The sequence below is a fragment of the Antedon mediterranea genome, chromosome 2, assembly GCF_964355755.1.
Source record: "Antedon mediterranea chromosome 2, ecAntMedi1.1, whole genome shotgun sequence".
NCBI lineage: Eukaryota > Metazoa > Echinodermata > Crinoidea > Comatulida > Antedonidae > Antedon > Antedon mediterranea.
This window is the reverse complement of record NC_092671.1, coordinates 10,980,515-11,002,783: the sequence shown is the minus strand read 5'-3', so window position 1 is coordinate 11,002,783 and position 22,269 is coordinate 10,980,515. Positions and strand designations below refer to the sequence as shown.

At 34.3% G+C, this 22,269-nt stretch overlaps 3 protein-coding genes across 3 annotated transcripts; all 3 read right to left on the bottom strand.

Annotated features, from left to right (window-relative positions):
- Nucleotides 1-181: 181 nt before the first annotated feature.
- On the bottom strand, nt 182-6,459 carry LOC140040388 (uncharacterized). Its single transcript, XM_072086288.1, has 7 exons — nt 6,264-6,459; nt 5,183-6,076; nt 4,055-4,891; nt 3,041-3,829; nt 2,727-2,822; nt 2,446-2,462; nt 182-2,319 (listed from the first exon to the last, which is right to left on the bottom strand). Exons 1-7 carry the CDS (start codon nt 6,448-6,450, stop codon nt 1,966-1,968), a joined length of 3,174 nt encoding a protein of 1,057 aa, XP_071942389.1. The 5' UTR covers nt 6,451-6,459; the 3' UTR covers nt 182-1,965.
- LOC140039271 (uncharacterized) lies at nt 6,452-10,817 on the bottom strand. The gene is made up of 5 exons (XM_072084876.1): nt 10,767-10,817; nt 8,081-8,373; nt 7,281-7,631; nt 6,582-7,088; nt 6,452-6,456 (listed from the first exon to the last, which is right to left on the bottom strand). Exons 2-5 carry the CDS (start codon nt 8,358-8,360, stop codon nt 6,452-6,454), a joined length of 1,143 nt encoding a protein of 380 aa, XP_071940977.1. The 5' UTR covers nt 8,361-8,373; nt 10,767-10,817.
- Nucleotides 10,818-11,520: 703 nt separating this feature from the next.
- LOC140039633 (uncharacterized) lies at nt 11,521-20,406 on the bottom strand. Its single transcript, XM_072085252.1, has 10 exons — nt 20,378-20,406; nt 19,355-19,645; nt 18,454-18,936; nt 17,424-18,248; nt 16,365-17,258; nt 15,231-16,067; nt 14,227-15,016; nt 13,907-13,993; nt 13,451-13,467; nt 11,521-13,330 (listed from the first exon to the last, which is right to left on the bottom strand). Exons 2-8 carry the CDS (start codon nt 19,629-19,631, stop codon nt 13,984-13,986), a joined length of 4,116 nt encoding a protein of 1,371 aa, XP_071941353.1. The 5' UTR covers nt 19,632-19,645; nt 20,378-20,406; the 3' UTR covers nt 11,521-13,330; nt 13,451-13,467; nt 13,907-13,983.
- Nucleotides 20,407-22,269: the final 1,863 nt, after the last annotated feature.

Sequence of the window (22,269 nt, the reverse complement as noted above, 5' to 3'; positions counted from 1 at the left end):
ATATACATAATGCGAATGGGCCCATAGATTACACTAATAGGAATATAAATAAGTGTAAACACTTTATAGAAATCAAATCAGGCATTTTTATATACAGAATAAATCAAAATGCACAGGAAAAAGTTTTAATATGTTCTGTATTTTTATTCGACAATTATACTTAGTATTATAATATGTCCTTGTATAAGCTAACTAATACTTACTAGTAATGAAATGTCAGTATTTAGTAATAACATTGTAATATATATCTTATAAGACAAACAAGATACTTTATAAGGCCTACCTGACCGTTTTCGAATTTTCTCTTTCCTTTAAAAATCATTATGTGATATTAGTTAGTAAACCCTTTTATTTTCAAAATGTTTAGGCCATGTATCATTCATGCATGCTGTATGAAAATGTTTAATTTGTTCAAGCCTTAAAAGGTTATGTCATTTATGCTAAAGTTTAATAAAATACACTTTTTTATCTTTAATTTTACAAAAGGCAACATTTTACTTGATCACAATAATTACTGACATAATGTTGCAGAATTGAACTGCAATTTAAGAACGCTAAGCCTAATAATATTCATTGTATTTCGTAGCATGCAAACAATGGGTTGATTACTACAGGAAAGTATATAGAGCTATAATGTTTACAGTATGCAATTGTTTTATATAATTATGTTTGTTTGCAGTAGATTTACTCTTTACTTACTGGAAACTAACTCCTAATTGATACATTTCTAGAGCATGATATTTATACATGTTATTGCGATATATCTGCAACATCTCTAGTTTTTAAAATTCCTATGAATACCATTCTCAACTAAGTTAGCAGCATGGCCAAGTTTGCATTGACGAGTTCATGCAATATATCTTCCCGTTGTTTATCTTCATTTCTTTCAAACAAATTCACGAGCATTATTTTTGTAGGATTACAATTGTATGCTTAATTTTTCTGTATACCTAATTCAGATACAGCATTCCTATTCCAGTTTAATGTGCCTGAATTGCTGATTTCAAAGAATATGAACACCAACCAAAGTAAGTTGAAAGGGCAAAGTTAAAATCACAATTGGGAAAAAAAAGAACACAAATATTTGATGATGAAGTAATTACTATTTTAATTTAACATCTATATGTACAATAATAGCTAACTTTTAAATGTTGGCATGTAGCTTGTCTATTTTATATCTTAGGAACCTATTGGTAACATGGTACCTGCCAAGTACATGGTTTGATCATTTAATGAATTATTAAAAGATGTAAGTTATATGACCTACACATAGACAGTACATGAAAATGGATTAAATATCTCTTTAAAAAATTATCAATTATTAGATAATACGGTAATAATACTGTACTGCCATTTATAACCATCAGGCCAATTTCTTTTGTGGCAAATTAGGCCTATATTACCAACAATGGTAGGAAATAAGGACACATTTACAGTTATTGTGAATTTTGACTTTAACATCAGACATTTGCAATACATTAAACTTACTTATACCCTAACCTTGACTGATACAGTACCTATATTCGCTTTATAGTACATAGTTATACCTTATAGACCGTACAGGTAAACAGGTATTTTTCCATACACCATTATATATACAAAGCTCATATTAAGTGCTGATTTATAGAAAGCTAGTTTTAGCAAAATTAAGCTATATACTAATCTTTTATTATTTTAGAAAAAAAGAGGAAAATCCGTTTTGTGAATTTATCGACGATCATATAGTATCTATAGTTACTATATAAACCAAACATTACAGAATTATTAACAGTATTCAACAATTTTTTAATTTGAGTTATTGTTTTTGTCGTTTGATTTAATCACTCATGATGGTTTTAATTTGCGTTGTGCATTCGAATTGACACAATGCAACACTTTACACTATTATAGGTATGTTTAATTTATCACTCGAAAAGTTCTGCATACATTTCTAGTCCATGCGATGTGTCTGTAATATAGATCACTCTAGTTTTTAAAATTCCGTTGAATATCCTTCTCAACTAAGTCAGCAGCATTGTCAAGTTTGCATGTCTTTAACGTATCGACGAGTTCCAGCAATATATCTTCCCGTGGTTTACCTTTATTTCGATTAAAGAAAATCTCGAGCAGTGTGTTTGTAGGGTTACCTCTACTTTGAAGCCAAGCTTCAATTGTCTCAGTTTTTACTCCCATCTCATCAGCAAATGCTCTCCAATCTTGTGAAAAGGCACGAGTGGTGTTTAAGTGTATGCATACTGTAGAAAAGGTGTCCCAACTGAGAATGTGTTCGTACTCGTATTTTCCATTTTTTCCCAACAATATTTCTTTTTTCATAAAATCCTGTAATAACAAGTCATAATAATATGGTCATGTATGCAATATCATGGTAAATATCTATAGATCTATGTATAAAATACTATAATATATTAAGGCCTACTATTATGGGTAAACAAGTAAATTTCTTACATCAACTTGGTCACCTCCTGAAATGAGGAAAACAAAATGTTAGTGACATTGCATTAAACATTGAAAAACAATACTCGCTGTGTATTTAGTAATTACATTCTCTTCAAATACGATAAGAAGTATACGTTTAACTCTATAATATACCCATGTTGTTAAAAAAAAAATTCGTCAAAGCAACGTTAACAACAAGCTTTAATGTGCCAATGGGTGGAAAAGAAGACTAAACTCAATAGTTTTTAATACGCGTGCATTTGACTTACTAAGGAGTGCATTTGACTTACTAAACTCATATAGGGCAACAATCTTTGTGTTCCGTTCACATGGTGTCTGATCCTGTGTCTTGCTTTGTTCAGTTTGTATTTCATTGTTAGGCCACACTTACAGAAAAAAAAAAGCTTATCAGTATGGATATCAATTAACTTACAAAAAATTGCATGAATCTTGTCCATGTGATTCTATAATATGTATCGCATGAACGCATGTTGTAGATTATTTATCTCATTAATATAGTCATATAGTTGGCATGGAATTTATGAAATCAATACTATGATCAAATTATCCCTCCTACACCCTAAAAACGTCAACTGATATTTACCGTTCTTTTGTCTTTCCCTCTTTCTGCATATTTCGTCAAACTTTTTACGCTGTAGTTTTAGGTTAGGAAGTTCATTTACAACAAATTCAATTTCTTCTGTCCAAACATCGTCGTCACTCATTTGTGTCATATATGCTGCTGCTACATTGTATGAGTTCTGTTTTTGTTTGACGGAAAAATTAGACGTGACAAGAACATCTTTACACAGCATAATAACCGCCAGTGTTATTTTCAATCCACCAATCCAAACATCGTTAACATGCAATTGAAAACGTCTTGTGACGAAGTTCATAATAAAACTCATAAAAAAGTTTAAATATGTCTGTGCGATACATTTAGCTTCTTCACTCATACGTTGTATAGACACGGATGCCATATTGCATTTCTCGGTTACTGATTCTATTTCCAGAACTGGATATAATTCGGGTTTTCCGTTTGTTGCTTGAAAGATTTCGTCTACCCAAAGTATTAGGTCGTTTGAAGTTTTTTCACCCATTTTCTCAACGAAATTTAACAAATCTTTTGCGGCGGTGGATAAGTAGTGATACGATTTCTCAACAAGATCTTCATAAGTGTTTGCATCGGAGATTTCGTTGTGATAGTCAACACATTTTTCAAATGTTTGTGACGCACGCATGGTAAAGTTCATTCTTATATTTTTGACTGCACGAGTTTGGTTAGCAGCATTTAGTATCAACATGAGTCCTTTATAACAACCAGCTCTATGGTACAATAATGCTGCTGTGATACACATTCTGTCTTCTGTTCCGTGGCAAAGATTTAATCCCTCTAAAAAGATAAATTAAATACGCTACTAAGATTTTAAAAGAAAGTTTATTCATAATTATTATTTGAAAAACAAAATGTTACAGTACTTTCAAAAGTGCGAAACGTGCGTTTTTAGAGAATCATACACAAACTCTATTAAAATAACTACCGTATTTTTCTAAACTTGATATAAATTAATATGCAGATAAATTCCGATAAGGAAAGAAATAATGATGACTTTCTTACCCTGCCGCACAGTGTCCATGTGTTCCTGCTTATTAGCATTAGTTAGTTCAATTTCATACTGTTTCCCTCTTTTTACAAGTTCATCATACATTTTCAAATAATCTGGATAACGTGGATCACATGGAATTTGTCCAGTTCCAAGTGATGCACCTGTTGTCAGTACGACTATCTCATAAACTTCAAACTTGGTTTTTATCCACGCTTTTGACTCTAGTAATTTGCTTTCGCAAATAACTCTGCAAGGCAATATGAAAGGTAGCAGTCTAACATGTTCTCCTCTACGAAGTCTGTTACGTGTGGCGATAAAATTATGTATGACCGTCAGGAAAAGCAGTATGTACGATTTAGTGACCGATTGACCACTCTTGGTTAAACTTTCGAAATACTGAACCATCTGTTTGGCATTTCGTTCCAGTTTTATCCACGGATCTGTACCTGGCATAACATTTGGCAGCGTGAACAGGCCAACCGTTAATGTCTTCATAGCGTCACTTGAGTTTTCGTTCATTAATTTCATTACATTTTGGTGATCATTTGCCAAGTAAAGCAAATATTTCTGAGTAGTTTCCTCGACAGTCGCAAGTCCACTATCCTCGGGTATATTATTGCTGAAAGTGACAACAAGATGGAATTCTGTAGAAATATTTCCAGCAAATGCCAATCGCACATCACATGATCCATCTTTCTCTTCAGCATCATCTAGATGTTTAGTCATCTGATCGTAATCCCTTTTGAGGTATTTATCCACTGCCGCGTCAACAAGTCGTGATACACCAGGATCAGATGCAATCACATTACTTCGAGATTTCGAACTACCAGTCATATTTTGCTTGACGGCTTTATAAGACATAAAATATACAGTTAGTTAATTGTTTTTAAATGAAGTTACAATCAGTTCTAAATTGAATAGAATTATCGTTATTAAACCTTTTTTCATGGAAAATAGGCATAAACACATCATCATACTTTATACGTTAATGATGTGTGTTGCATTTTATGTATAAGTAGAGATCAATAATGCTTACTAGAGAGAGTAAAACTACAAACAATAGGTATCCCTATTATATGTATATATTTTTTAAATATTTCGAATATTTTTGTTTATAACTTATGTATTGTTGGATTTACCTTTATCGAGGGCTCTAAACTTTTCTAAGTCTTCCTTTGAGGCAAATGGCATTTTTAATTTTCGACTTTCTACAATTAAACTGTCAATGTTTTCTTTGACGGTTTTGTATTCTTTATAGAACTTATCCTTATTAGCCTTCTCAGCTTCTAGTAAACATGATGCTATGCTTCTTAGCCCACACAAATATACATTAAATCGCACGCTTGAGTACCATTTATTGGACAGAAGAGGACTTTTTACCATTGTCATGTTGATTAAAGCCAAACGAACATGGCCAAGTCGATCTTTAGGCGTTATTTGCTGATATGCTAGAAATGCCTTCTTCATTAACTCTACGAACAGTTGAACATACAGTTGGGTAATGGTTCGACCGATAACATTTGCTCCCCGTGGCATATTTTCCACTGTTATTTTAGCTCTATCCAATATTGCATTCCATTCAGGAGATCCAAATACACAATCATCAGAGGAACAAAAACGAGAGAAAACTTCAACCCATTCTGTCATTGAATCATTGCTGTAGATCTTCAACTCTTTCAGAAGTCGCCTGCAGTCAATTACAAGTTCCATGAGATAGTCACGTAGATTGTCAAGAAGAGACTGCGAATTATCAAGTTGTTTATAAGAACCATTTAGAACATTACATGCGTCCTGGTATCTAGGTGATAAACAACTACCAACCTGTAGCCTAAAACCAGTATCTTTAAGTTGATTTTCGGCCTCGGTGATTGACTGGCAAAAGGTTTCATAACTTTTGTCTTTCCAGTGATTCAAAATAGTGGTTACATTTTGCTCAGTCAGTCTATGATGCTCGTCTGTGGTCCTGTCTGGTATGTAATCATCTTGGCCTATGTCAAAATGCAGATCAGCTGTCTTCAGTCGTGATTCCACCACTTTAAGAATAAACAAATAAATATTATATTTTATTAACAAACCAACATAAATAAGAGAAAAGGCGAAACACTTAAAACAATGAAAACAAACCTAATTATGGTAATTGATCTATCTAAAACGTTCTTCAGTGGTGATTTCACCAGGCCGCATACTATTAATATAATTTTCAAATAAAGCTATACATACGGGAAGTAAACTTGTCCAAGTTTCTAGTATCATCCTCAGATCTAATATCCTTGTTCATTTTGAGCCCTTCGTCGTAGAGTTTCTCACATCTTTGTGTGAACCTATAAAATTCATCATACCAATTTTTAACAGCTAGCCGCAAATTAGAGATATTACATCCTATGGTTATTGCCGCGTGCACGTACATGTCATGCTTTACAGCGCAAAAATATTTTGATGTCACAAGCTCAGATTCACACAGCGGAAGAGCAAATGTAGCGACTAAAAGCAGACCATATTGATCTTCTGGAATAAGATGATTTCGATACAGCCACATACGGCAAATAAATTGCAACATTAACAGAATGTATGATTTTGAGACATTTCTTGCTGGAATTGGAAGAGATGAAAAAAACCTTTCCACTTCCTCTGTTTTGGAAATCACAGTTTTCCATTCAAGTGAACCGTATTCAAGAGGCGAATTCTCCATGAATATCACTTCTAAGCGACTAGCCCATTCAGTAAAGATAGTACATTCTGTGTCCATGTCCATCTCTTTCAATATCTCTCTGTGAGACTCTGCAAGGGAAAGGAACTGCGCACATGCCAGTTCATGCAAAACTTTGACATCTGTCATCTGATGGTTAATGCAGTCATGTAACTCGGCAAAATCATTACACCCCTGTGATATCTTCGTGGCGAATCTTCCTCTACCGTATGCTGATTTCGTCTGCCTGTCCACTTTAATCAACACTTCTTCCATTTTATCATATCGCTTCTGTTTGAAATACCGTTTAGCTAAATCGCAATTGAAGTGTTCTATCAAGTCGTTCGACTGTTCAACGTCTGTGGATGCAAACATAGTTTAGCACATCACCATATTAATGATTAATTCTATATTTATGGTATTTAATATTGGATTTTGTTTGCAAAGAATATTTACAAAAGAAAATTTGTCTAACAGTTACTAAAGTAATATAAAGGTATTCGACGACTAATCATGGTTAAAATTGGCATTTACTATTGTGAAAATCATACCTTCATTATCTGAAACGTGTCCTGTCGACGTTTTTTCATGTTTGTCGTCCTTGGGTTTACTTTTGTTAAAATCACTCTTCATTTCTGTTTTTTCACCATCCCCAGTACTGTGTTGTTTTTGGGCGCGATTGTTATCTTGAGTGTTTTGTCCACTCTCTATATCCGAAGTTTTGTCGGGTTTGTTGGGTTTGGTTTGAGTTGAAGCTTTACTCTTGACCCCTGTTCGTTGATCCGAAGCTTTGTGATCCTCCGTTTTAGAGCTTGAAGTACCACTATCGAGACCTACTTTCGAAGAGTTTCTTTTGTGCTTCTTCTGCCATTTTCTGGATTCCGATTCCGGCTCATCTTTTTCTGTTCAAGCCAGATAAGAAGTTATAATTATTGAATTTAATTATACATACATCTCTACCTCTAATCTAATCGTTCGGATATTTAAAACATTTGTTCCAGTAGGCCTAATTCGTTAAAAATAATATACAGTATGCAAATAATGAATACATCCACGTAGCAGGACAATGAATTCATTCAGAAGAATATCTGTGATTTACTAGAATATTGTTTTTAATGTAAACCTATACGGTATACTGAATACATTTATAGGATAGGCTGTCATTAGTGCCGGGTTTATACAATATTACTACAGTATGCGAATTTATTTGCAGTGTTTTTCTTTGTTAATTCTTAGCAAAGTTTGCATCCTGTTTTCCTGTAATCATTATAAAATCATTTAAAAAACTTTAATATCTGAATGAAATAACATCGTTTTAATAAATTACATCTTTCCAGGTTTTACTCTTTACCTTCAACATTTTCTTCTACTGTGCTCTCACCATCACTGCTGCTCTCCATGTCATACACCTTACTCCATTTCTCTTTAATTTTTGTTTTCAGAATCACATACTGTGCCAGTTGAAGATTCTGTATTTTATCCAAGTCTTCCACTTCTAAACCTCGTAAATCGGACAAACGACTGAATCCTTCGTTAATTAAGATTTCAATGACGTCATCGCGTAAGTCGCGTAACTTTAGTTCGGATTTGAAGCGTTCAAGTTCTTGTTTCTTCTTCTTACGATTAGACATTTTTGCGTATCTCCTAATAATATGCAAACATAAGAATAGTACTATGTGTCATGAGTTTTTGCCTGGATCATTTAATGCAAATCTTTACTTAAATTTGCACTCACATAGGTAATACCTATTTATAACGAACCTAAATGCTGCTACCAGTGGTGGCGCCAGCGGGGGGGCTACGGGGGCTCTAGCCCCCTCGTCGGGGAGCCTAGCCTCCCTCATCGGGGAACACGGGTACTTTTTGTCGGGGAATATAATATACAGTAAAAAGCGTTCGCGTTCACTTCGTAGCTAGCTTCAGCGCGTATACTACTACTAGAAAACCGCGACGTTTCATTGACCGTGAGAGTACGTCAGAGTGATATTATGCACTTTATATGCATTTTATTGCCAGCGATCTAACTTACTACTAAACAATAGTTAGGTTCGCACTTGTCTGGCGGTATCCCTTTGTACGAATCGTTCAACGTTGGGTCGAGACGCGTGATATCAAGTTCCATCCAGGGACCAAAATGTGTAATGTAGTTATTTTCCAGGCGAAGTTTACCGACGGTTACCGAAGGGAACACGGGTACTTTTTGTCGGGGAATATAATATACAGTAAAAAGCGTTCGCGTTCACTTCGTAGCTAGCTTCAGCGCCTAGAAAACCGCGAGGTTTCATTGACTGTGAGAGTACGTCAGAGTGATATTATGCACTTTATATGCATCCATTATTGCCAGCGATCTAACTTACTACTAAACAATAGCTAGGTTCGCACTTGTCTGGCGGTATCCCTTTGTACGAATCGTTCAACGTTGGGTCGAGACGCGTGATATCATGTTCCATCCAGGGACCAAAAATGTGTACTGTAGTTATTTTCCAGGCGAAGTTTACTGACGGTTACGTCGTGTACTGCGTCGACGTACGCTACACTACAGCAAAAACAAATTATGTTAATTGTTCGTATGTTCACCAATTTTTTAATTTACAAGTAACCTTCTCTACCGTGGGGCACCTAAAATAAATTTTTCATCCATTACTAAACAAAAAAACATGCCATTTTCGCTTAGCCAACATCTTATTATAGCTAAGTTATTACATTTTCAATGTCCTGTATGTCATGAATTTCTCACCACTCGGAAGTCCAGGTGGTGGTACGCACGCATACACTTGGGAGGAATAAACTTTATTTCCCCGACTAAACAAGGTCTACGCTTGCGTTTTTTAAGCCTCTAGGCCTGATGTTTCCAAAGTATAAAATGCAATTTTTTGAAGACCTGCAGCTCTAGTTTTAAACAGTTTCTTAGCTCAGCCCTGCCCAATAATAAAGCTGGTCATATTTCGAAGTACAAGAAGTGCATTTTCCGGGACCTAACATCTCTATTTTTTAAACATTTCTTAGCTCAGTCACAACCATGATAGGGACTTATATATTTTGTTTCATGTTTTGAAGTATAATAAGTCCAATTTCCGGGACCTCCAACTCTTTTCTTTGAACTTTTATTTTTTAAATTGAAAAATATGGATTGAAACAGTCATCGCGCATCGTTTTTTTGCACGCAGTATTTTATTTATGCATTATAAAAAACGGAAAAAATGGCTACCCTAAATCTGATTAAAATGACCTCAAATGACGCTAGAACGCGTTGCTTCCGGGGGCTTCGCCCCCTGGACCCCCACCGGGGGCCCTTCGCGGCCCCCTGTCCCCCCAGCCTAGTGATGCTCGCTTCGCTCGCATAGCCCCCTCATCGGGGAATGTAGCCCCCGCGTCGGGAAGATCCTGGCGCCACCCCTGGCTGCTACCTATATTTAGAAATTAAATCCATTCATAGCCAATGCTTATTATGTTTTCCTTTGGAAAGCGGAGGGTTTAGCAACTGTTAGGAAGTCAACCTAATTGTACTATACATTGCGTACCGTACGTATAGAAAACGTATAGGTTAATGGTATTTACCATATACATATAGGTTTACGGTATCCTTTGTCTGATTGGTTGATAGAATTTTTACATAGCTAAATTTAGCGCCGGTATAATGAATTGTGAAACAAATTATTGGCCTCCAGGCCTAATATTATGTTTTCATATTATTTCAGAAACTTTAAAAATATAAAATAAGATAGCTATACTTCTAAGAATACATACCAACTATAATTTAAATACTATGTAGCATTGGAAGTGTATTGGAGACGTGAATTGGAACTGCGACATTACATTTCATTAAGATGTTTAGAGCGGGGTTTAGAGAAAGGCATATATAGGCTATGCTGTTGTGTATCGCTAGGCCTATAATTATTATGCACATATCGATGACCTAATTGTTTTCAATGTGTAGAATCGTTTACGACTAGCACAACATTAACATCGCGGTACCAACACTTTCCTAATCCGATAAATATTAGAATGTTACTAACGAACAATTGTAATATGCTTACCTATTATTAATATACCGTAGGCCTAATTCAGTTACATCATTCGTCTTCCAGTTCAATTTGCCTGAATAACTGCTAGCCCGCCTACCAAAGAATAATAGCGGTTGATATTTTGGAATTTTTGATAAACTAAATATAGAATTTGTATTACACTGTACTGCCTGATAACAATGGTAGTGTAGAACACATTATACATACTGTAGTAGTGAGATCTGTTTACATTGTGATTGAACATAATGGCGGAGGCGGATCACAGGAGGAACAGTCGGTTTCCCGATCTCTTTTTGCACAGCCGGTTCCCCTCCCCCACCAACTAACCTGGATCCTTCCCTGCATGAATGTGTTATCTCTGTTGTTGATATGTTTTGCAACATACAGCCTAGTTTAACAGTTTGATATAGTACACTGTGATAGTCTGCTTGAGAGGACCTTCGTTATTGGCCACGCTAGTTTTTTCACATAACTAATTGTACTTACTATTTTGTTTTACCTTTCCTTTTTTCATGTTTTTTTTGTGTTTTTAAGGCCAATTTAGTTACACAGAAAAGCGATTACAAATATATTTATATAGAATCTATGTTATTCCTTATGACCATACACAACGCGGATCGATCGTGTGGTTTGCGCCGCTTAGGATAGATACGTGGGATAAGCTACGCGGTTTTCCGCTTACCGTTCCCGCTTCTTGTCGGTGTAAATTGGCCTTGTATTATTAAGCGTCCCTTTCCTTGATGCTCTACTCATTTGGTCCCTAGATTCCAAAAACTCTTACAATAAACATGCAATCAACCATCATTGATTTTATTGGCACTTTATCAAAATCGATTTGTTCAAAACTCAAATTCAAACCCATGTTTACAACTTTGCGCCATTTTGATAATACCGGGCTCGCCTTTTTTTTATAGCCCTCCTCTTAGTTCTAAACCCGTTAGTCATTATAGGGCATATAGTCTCGAAATTCATAAAACCGTTAATAGTGCCTAATAAATTCAGGAAAGAGAGAAAAAAATTAGTAAATACAATTTAAAATGTCTCCTTTAATACGGCTAACATGACATCATTCAATATCAGCATCGTCGTCATCGTTTTTAGTGTTTTGGACCAAGCTGCTGAAGCTGCCTTCTAAATAAAAAGTGAGGATGATCTTTAAACAGAATTACACAATCAGGTAAAAGAAAACCTGTTTTGCATTATGGTCCTGTCTTGAATACAAAAAAAAACAGGAAAAAATGTAGTTTTGGAAAAACAATTAGACCGATCATTGACTATTTAATTTCAGTTCGTAGGTTATTCCATATATATAACGTTGGAACCTAATGGTAACATGGTACCTGCCAAGTAGAGACATTTAATGAATTTACTCAGTAAAATATGTATAAGTTATATATATCTACACTAATACCATAGATGAAAGTTCTTCTTTACATGAAAATGGATTTTATATCTATTATATTATAAACAATTATCAATGATAACTTTAATAATACGGTAATAATACTATTGTACTGTCATTTATAACCACGTGTGGCCAATTTCTTTTGTGGCAAATTAGGTCAGCATCGATAGTAGGAAATGAGGATATATTTATCTGTACAGTTATTGTAAACTTAATGAGTACATCAAACATTTGCAGTATTATAAATGTGTCCTATACAAATACCTAGTGACTGATGGTGTTACCTGTATTCGCTTTACAGTAAATATACCATATATAGATACTACAGGTAAATTCACTATTACTGCCACACACCATACATACAAAGATTATAGATTCTTCTGGTATATTAAAAAACTAGTTTAAAAACAGAATTATATACTGATCTTTTAATGTTAAACAAATAAAGGCAAATCATTTTTCTAAATGTATTCGACGATCATACTTATTAATACTGTAGTTACTATATAAACCAACCGTTATAGAATTATTAATTAACAAATTAATAATATTGTATCTTGCCTTTTATGTGTGAAATTAAATTTTTCGTTTGAATTAATCATTATGCTTGTTATGTAATGTATTGCATTAGTTTGCGTTGTGCATTCGAATTGACAGAAGGAAATAATGTACTGCAACACTTTACTATTAATTTTAAAAAATGTATGTAGAATTTAATACTCGAAAATTTATGTAGTAGTTATTTAAATACATTTTTATAAGAAAGTGAAATTGTAGTTAATGTAAAGATAAATCTCGCTTGGTTATGACCAGTTTATCTCTAGTCTGTAAAAGGCATTTGAATATCATTTTGAACCAAGTCAGCAGCATAGCCAAGTTTGCATTTCTTTAACATATCGGCGAGTTCCAGCAATACATCTTCCCGTGGTTTACCTTTATTTCGATTAAATAAAATCTCGAGAAGTGTTTTTGTAGGGTTATCTTTACTTTGAAGACAAGCTTCAATTGTCTGAGCGTGTACTCCCATCTCTCCAGCAAGTGCTCTCCAGTCGCGTCTTGCTTCATTAGTAACGTCCAAGTGTATGCATACTGTAGAAAAGGTGTTCCAACTGAGGATGTGTTCGTACTCGTATTCATTATTTCCCAACAATTTTTTTTGTTTCATAATATTCTGTAATAACAAGTCATAATCATGTTCATGTATGCAATAACATGGTAAATATCTATAGATAATGTATAAAATACTATTTTATATTAATGCCTACTATTGGTAAACAAATAAGTATCTTACATCAGCCTGGTAATCATCTGAAATGAGGAAAACAAAAATGTTAGTGACATTGCATTACACATTGGGAAACAATACTCTCTGTGTATTTTGACTTGAACAATGTTTGTGATGATGATGATGTGATGCCAAACGTATTACTATAATTACATTCTGATGTTAGTAACTTAAATGTTTCAAATACCATAACTATGTTTAACTCGGTAATGTATACCCATGTTGTTTTATTACTATTTCCTAAAATTAATTCCGGCAAAGCAAACGTGCCAATGGGCGGTAAAAGAAGACAGCCCTCTGCCACCCAAATAATAAAGCCAAAGATAAAATAAAATGAACTGTACTTTTTTCTAATTCTAAACGGTGTTTAAAATTTAAAATGTACATTTTACACATGAATCTGAAATCTTTAATAGCTGGTAGTACAATCAATAGTTTTTAATACAGGTGCATTTGACTTACTATTGCGTGTAATTGTATTTAGGCCAGCAATCCGTTTCTGCTCATTTGTCTTGCTTTGTTCAGTTTGTCTTTCATTGTTAGGCCACACTTACAGAATAAAAAAAAAAACGGATATCAAACTTACAAATGGTTGCATAGACTTTTGATTTGGAAGACTTTTGACAATGTGATTCTTTAATATGTATCAAATAAAAGAATGTTGTAGATTATTTTGTCACAGTAATAGTAATTATATAGTTTGCATGGAATTTATTAAATCAATAATATGATCAAATTAACCCCTTCCTAGGCCTTCACCCCAAAACTGAACTGATACTTACCCTTTTTTTTGTCTTTCCCTCTTTCTGCATATTTCGTCAAACTGTTTGCGCTGTTGTTCTAGGTTAGGAAGTTCATTTAGAACAAATTCCATTTTGTCTGTCCAAACATCGCCGCCACTAATTTCTGTCATATATGTTGCTGCTACACCGTATGAGTCTAGTTTTTGTTTGACCGAAAAGTTAGATGTGACAAGTACATCTTTACACAGCATAATAACAGCTAGTGTCATTTTCAATCCACCCTTGTAAACATTCTTAACATGCAATTGATATCGTCTTGTGACGAAGTTCATGATAAAACTCATGAAGAATTCTAAATATGTCTGTGCGATACATCTAGCTTCTTCACTCATACGTTGTATAGACACGGATGCCATATTGCATTTCTCGGTTACGGAGTCTATTTCCAATACGGGATATAATTCGGGTTTTCCGTTTCTTGCTTGAAAGACTTCGTCTACCCAACATACTAGGTCGTTGGAAGTTGTTTCACCCATATTCTTAACGAACTTCAAAAAATCTTTGGCGGTGGTGGATAAGTAGTGATACGATTTCTCAACAAGATCTTCATAAGTGTTTGCATTGGAGATTTTGTTGTGATAGTCAACACATTTCTCAAATGTATGTGACACGCGCATGGTAAAGTTCATCCTAATATTTTGGACTGAGCTAGTTTGATTAGCAGCATTTAATATCAGCATCAGTCCTTTATAACAACCAGCTCTATGGTACAATAATGCTGCTGTGATACACATTCTGTCTTCTGTGCCATTGCAAAGATTTAATCCATCTAAAACGAAATTAGTAAATGAGTGAAAACTAAGCTTTTGTATGTCAAATTTTTAAATGAAAGTTACAGTAATTCTTTCAGGAGGGTGAAACTTTTTTTAGACAAGTACCGTGTTTTTTACGTCCTAATACAAATGAATAGGCCTACACATGTATGTTAATACATTTTTAGAATACATTTATACGGTACCGGAAGAAATATTTTACTTTCTTACCCCGGCGCATTCTGTCCATGTGGTCCTGCTTGTTAGCATTAGTTAGTTCAATTCCACACTGTTTCCCTCTTTCTACGAGTTCATCATACATTTTCCAGTAATCTGGATAACGCAGATCACATGGAATTTGCCCAGTTCCAAGTGCTGCACCTGTTGTCAGTACTACTACCTCATAAACTTCAAATTTGGTTTTTATCCATGCATTTGACTCTAGTAATTTACTTTCGCAAATAAGTCTGCAAGGCAATATGAAAGGTAGCAGTCTAAAATGCTCTGGTCTACGAAGTCTGTTACGTGTTGCGATAAAATTATGTATGACCGTCAGGAAAAGCAGTATGTAGCATTTAGTGACCGATTGCCCATTCTTGGTTAAACTTTCAAAATACTGAACCATCTTTTTGGCATCTCGTTCCAGTTGTATCCACGAATGAGTACCTGGCATAACATTTGGTAGCGTGAACAAGTCAGCCGTTAATGTCTTCATATCCTTACTTAGGCGTTCGTTCATACATTTCATTACATTTTGGTGATCATTTGCCAAATAAAGCAAATATTTCTGAGTAGTTTCCTCGACAGTCGAAAGTCCACTATCCTCGGGTATATTATTGCTGAAAGTGACAACAAGATGGAATTCAGTAGAAATATTTCCAGCAAATGCCAATCGCACATCACATGATCCATCTTTCTTTTCACCATCATCTAGATGTTTGGTCATCTGATCGTAGTCCTTTTGTTGATATTTAGCGACTGCCGTTTCAACAAGTCGTGATACATCAGGATCAGATGCAATCACTTTGCTTCGAGAATGTGACCTACCAGTCATGTTTTGCTTGACGTCTTTGAAAGACATAAAAGTGTTAGAGCCTGTTTTAAGTCAATTGTTTTTAAATGAAATTTTAATCAATTCAAATCAATTTTTTTTTCAGGGAAAAGGCGATAGGTATAAAAACATTATTATACTTTATATGTTAATGACATATTATGTGTGTTGCATTGTATGTAATGTATATAAGTAGAGACCACTAATAAATGGTATAGCTTACTACTAGAGTAAAACGACAAATAGGCCTAATAAAATATATATTTTAATATTTCGAATAGTTTGGTTTATAATTTATATATTGTTGTATTTACCTTTATGGAGAGCTATAAACTTTTCCAAGTCTTCCTTTGAGGCAAACGGCAATTTGAATTTTCGACTTTCTACAATTAAACTGTCAATGTTTTCTTTTACGTTTTTGTATTCTTGATAGAACGTATCCTTATTAGGCTTCTCAGCTTCTAGTAAACATGATGCTATGCTTCTTAGCCCACACAAGTATATATTAAATCGCATGCTTGAGTACCATTTACTTGACAGAAGAGGACTTTTTACCATTGTCATGTTAATTAAAGCCAAACGAACATGGCCAAGTCGGTCTTTAGGCGTTATTTGCTGATATGTTAGAAATGCCTTCTTCATTAACTCTACGAAAAGTTGAACATACATTTGTGTAATTGTTCGTCCGATAATATTTGCTCCTCGTGGCATATTTTCTACTGTTGTTTTAGCTCTATCCAATACTGCATGCCATTCAGAAGATCCAAATACACAATCATCAGCGGAACAAAATCGAGAGAAAACTTCAACCCAGTCTGTCATTGAATCATTGCTGTAGATCTTCAAATCTTTCAGAAGTCGCCTGCAGTCAACTACGAGTTCCATGAGATAGTCACGCAGATTGTCAAGGAGAGACTGTGAACTATCAAGTTGTTTATAAGAACCATTTAAAACATTACATGCGTCCTTGTATCTAGGAGATAACCAACTACCAACTTGTAGCCTAAAACCAGTATCTTTAAGTTGATTTTCGGCGTCAGTGATAGACTGGCAGAAGGCTTTATAGCTTTTGTCATTCCAATGACTCAAAATAGTGGTTATATTTTGCTCAGTCAGTCTATGGTGCTCGTCTGTGGTCCTGTCTGGTATGTAGTCATCTTGGCATATGCCAAAATGCAGATCAGCTGTCTTCAGTCGTGATTGCACCACTTTAAAAATAAATGTTTAAAAAAACAAATTAATTTCGATAAAAAAAAAGTATAATAAAGAGAATAATGCTGTAAACATGTAATGTGGTGTCTGAGCTGTACAAACGATAAAACACACTATAGGCCTGTTATTAAGATATAATTTTCAAATAAAGCTATACATACAGGAAGTAAACTTGTCCAAGTTTCTAGTATCATCCTCAGATCTAATATCTTTGTTCATTTTGAGCCCTTCGTCGTAGAGTTGCTCACATCTTTTTGTGAACCTATAAAATTCATCATACCAATCTTTAACAGCTAACCGCATATTCGAGATATTACACCCGATGGTTATTGCAGCGTGCACGTACATGTCATGCTTTACAGCGCAAAAATATTTTGACGTCACAAGCTCAGATTCACACAGCGGAAGAGCGAATGTAGCGACTAAAAGCAGACCATATTGATCTTCTGGAATAAGATGATTTCGATACAGCCACATACGGCAAATAAATTGCAACATTAACAGAATGTATGATTTTGAGACATTTCTTGCTGGAATTGGAAGAGATGAAAAAAACCTTTCCACTTCCTCTGTTTTGGAAATCACAGTTTTCCATTCAAGTGAACCGTATTCAAGAGGCGAATTCTCCATGAATATCACTTCTAAGCGACTAGCCCATTCAGTAAAGATAGTACATTCTGTGTCCATGTCCATCTCTTTCAATATCTCTCTGTGAGACTCTGCAAGGGAAAGGAACTGCGCACATGCCAGTTCATGCAAAACTTTGACATCTGTCATCTGATGGTTAATGCAGTCATGTAATTCAGCAAAATCATTACACCCCTGTGATATCTTCGTGGCGAATCTTCCTCTACCGTATGCTGATTTCGTCTGCCTGTCCACTTTAACCAACACTTCTTCCATTTTATCATATCGCTTCTGTTTGAAAAACTTTTTAGCTAAATTGCAATTGAAGTGTTCTATCAAGTCGTTCGACTGTTCAACGTCTATGGGTACAAACATAGTTAAGCACAACACCATATTAATGATTATTTCTATATTTACGGTATTTAATAATTGGATTTTGTTTGCGAAGAGTATTTAAAAAGAAAATTTGACTAACAGTTACTAATTTAATATAAAATTAATAAGATTATTCGGCGACTTATCATGGTTAAAATGGGCACAAACTTAGTATTGTGAAAATCATACCTTCAATATCTGAAACGTGTTCTGTCGACGGTTTTTCATGTTTGTCGTCCTTAGGTTTACTTGTGTTAAAATCACTCTTCATTCGTTCTGGTTTTTCACCAGCCCGAGTACTCTGGGGTTTTGGCGCGTAAGTGTTATCTTGTGTATTTTGGTTACTCTCTATATCCGACGTTTTGTCATGTTTGTCTTCCTTGGGTTTACTTTTGTTAAAATCACTCTTCATTTCTGTTTTTTCACCAGCCCCAGTACTTTGTGGATTTTGGGCGCGAGTGTTATCTTGTGTATTTTGGCCACTCTCTATATCCGAAGTTTTGTCGGGTTTGGTTTGAGTTGAAGCTTTACTCTTGACCCCTGTTCGTTGACCCGAAGCTTTGTGATCTTCCGTTTTAGAGCTTGAAGTACCACTATCAAGACCTTCTTTCGAAGAGTTTCTTTTGTGCTTCTTCTGCCTTTTTCTGGATTCCAATTCCGGCTCATATTTTTCTGTTCAAGGCAGATAATAAGTTGTAATTATTGAATTGAATAATACGTAATATCTACCTCTAATCTAGGAACGTTCGGATATTTAAAACATTTGTAACAGTAGACCTAATTACGTTAAAAATAATATATATGCAAATATCCACACACCAGGACAATGCATTCTTTCAGAAAAATATTTGTGATTTAGAATATTTTTTTAATGTAAGCCGATACGGTATACTGAATACATTTATAGGATAGGCTGTTATTAGTGGGTTTGTACAGTATAGTACAGTATGCTAATTTTTCTTTGTTAACTCTTAGCAAATTTTGCATCCTTTTTTCTTGTAGGCCTAATCCTTATAAAATCATTTAAAAAATATGTAAATGAAATAACATCGTTTTAATAAATTACATCTTTCCAGGTTTTACTCTTTACCTTCAACATTTTCTACTGTGCTCTCACCATCACTGCTGCTCTCCATGTCATACACCTTACTCCATTTCTCTTTAATTTTTGTTTTCAAAATCACATACTGTGCCAGTTGAAGATTTTGTATTTTATCCAAGTCTTCCACTTCCAAACCTCGTAAATCGGACAAACGACTGAATCCTTCGTTAATTAAGATTTCAATGACGTCATCGCGTAAGTCGCGTAACTTTAGTTCGGATTTGAAGCGTTCAAGTTCTTTTTTCTTCTTCTTACGACTAGACATCTTTGCGTAATCTCCTAAGAATAAGCAAAACGTAAGCTTATTGAAAAGTAAGCAGTATCATGTGTCATGAGTTTTCGCCTCGACCATTTAATGTCAAATAATGACCTAATTTTGCCATTTATAACGAACATGAATGTTGCTAGCTATTTTTAGAGACCGTTTATATCTCTTCATAGCTGATGCTGATTATGTTTCCCTTTGAAAAGTGGAAGGTTTAGCAACTCTTAGCAAGTTAACATAATTGCATATATCGCGTACCGTACGTATAGAAAATGTATAGGTTAATGTTCACATTAAAATAAATGTTTACTTACTGTATCATTTGTCTGATTGGTTGATAAAATGTTTACATACCCTATTAGTGGTGCCTATTAATTAGTGCCCAGTATAATGCATTGTGAAACAAATTATAGGCCTACTATATCTTACCACCAGGCCTACTATTTTTCCATATACAGTATTTCGTTGATCAGAAACGTTTAAAATAGAAAATAAAATAGCTATAACACACACACGGTAGCATTGAAAGTGTACTGGAGACGTGAACGATTTACATTTCATTTAAGATGTTTAAAAGTAACAAAGGCATATGCTGTTGTATCGCTAGGCCTATCATTATTATGCACATATCGATGGCCTAATTGTTGTCAATGTGTATAGGATCGTTCACGATTAGCACATTAACATCGCGGTACTAACACTTTCCTAAACTGAATTTTACTAACGAACAATTGTAATATGCTTACCTATTCTGTATGCCTAATTCAGTACAGCATTCTTTTCCAGTTCAATATGCCTGAATGGCTGATTTCAAAGAATAATACTGATAGGCCTATCTGTTGATATGTTGGAAATTTTGAAAAACTATATTTAGAATTTGTAAGATTGGATTGTATTGTCACCCGATTCTGCTACTATCAATAGGTATGTATCTGTATAACTATCAGCAAGTGTATGCTGTCTGCATAAATGCTGTACTTTTAACATACATATATTATAGAGTATTATACAGATATCACCTAGGGACAGTAGCAGAATCGGTTGGTATTGTACTGTATATACTAACAAGTGTAGAACACAGTATTGTTTACACTGGTACACTGCAACTTGTTCGCATACAATTAACAGAATCAAATTTATTGTTGTGAATGAAATTAACAGTGTACATACATGATTAATGTTATTCAGTTTAAAAAACTGAACACCATATCCGGCGGAAGCGGGTAACAAGGGGAACATTCGGTTTCTTTTTCCCTTTTTGCACGTCAACCGTGTCCCCTCCCCCACCGACTAACTTGGATCCTTCTCTGCATGAATGTGTTATAACTGTTGCTGACATGTTTTGTAACATGCAGTCTTTAGTTTTTGCTTAGTTTAACAGTTTGATAAAGTGCACCAGCAGTGATGGTCTGTGTGAGAGATCTTCGTACCTCTTGGGTCTATGTATTTTTTATTGCCGATGTTATATTTTTTTACACAAAACTAACTGTACTTACTATTTTGTTTTTCTTTTGCTTCATTTATTTATTTACTCACATCATTAGCATGCGATACTAACACTTTCCTAAACAGATACATTATTAAAATTTTACAACAATTGTAATATGCTTACCTATTATTATACTGTATGCTTAATTCATTTACAGCATTCGTCTTCCTATTTATTGTGCCTGAATGGCTGCTTTCAAAAATAATACTTTAGCTATGTTGGAATTTTTTATAAACTAAATTTAGAAAAATGTGTAAGATTGGATTGTATTGTTCTGTATGCTAACAAGTGGTAGTGTAGATCACATTACACATAGTATTGTGATCTTTTTACTGGTCTACACTATTATCTAGACTACCCTGAGCCTGATATAAAAAAACACAACATAATTCAATATAATTCAATTAAAACTGTATTATCCCCATGGGGAAACTCTGTAATGTCATTCATTATAAAACCGTATTGCAGCAGGGACGAATGAATTGCCATATCTATTTGTTTTAATTTTTCTTTGAAGGAGTCTGTCACTACGTTGACTTTTGTTAAATTTATAGTGCAGAGGGTGAACGTGGTCTTTTAAAATAATTTTCAATTTTTTAATTACTAATTCCTTATATATAACTTCAGATTGAATTTGTTCAGAGCCTACTATTCTACTGACTTGTTTAACTATTTTATCTATCTATCTTTAAAACGTGAATTACCATAACAACATATTAAGCAAAAACTAAGTAGGCCTACACTGTTTAAGATAGAAGTATAAAAAAGTTGTAAAATAGTACGGCAAATTTTAAAAGAGTTTAATTTGCGTAGAAAGAAGAGAAGTTTTGTAATTTATTGTATATGCACCTACTATTTGCATCAAATTTAAGTTCATTATCAATTTCAACCCCTAAATATTTGTAAGTTTTAACTTCCGAAATGGTCTCACCATTGATTTAGTATTATTATACAAATAATGAATGTTTATGAGTGCAATGGTACAAATAATGGCACGAGGTGAATGATGAAAGGTTATATCAACGAGGCAAAGCCGAGTTGATATAACCTTTCATCATTCACCAAGTGCCATTATTTGTACCATTACACGAATACAAAACATTCATTATTTGTTTTATATAACATCTAGACGTTTTTTTTTCGTACACA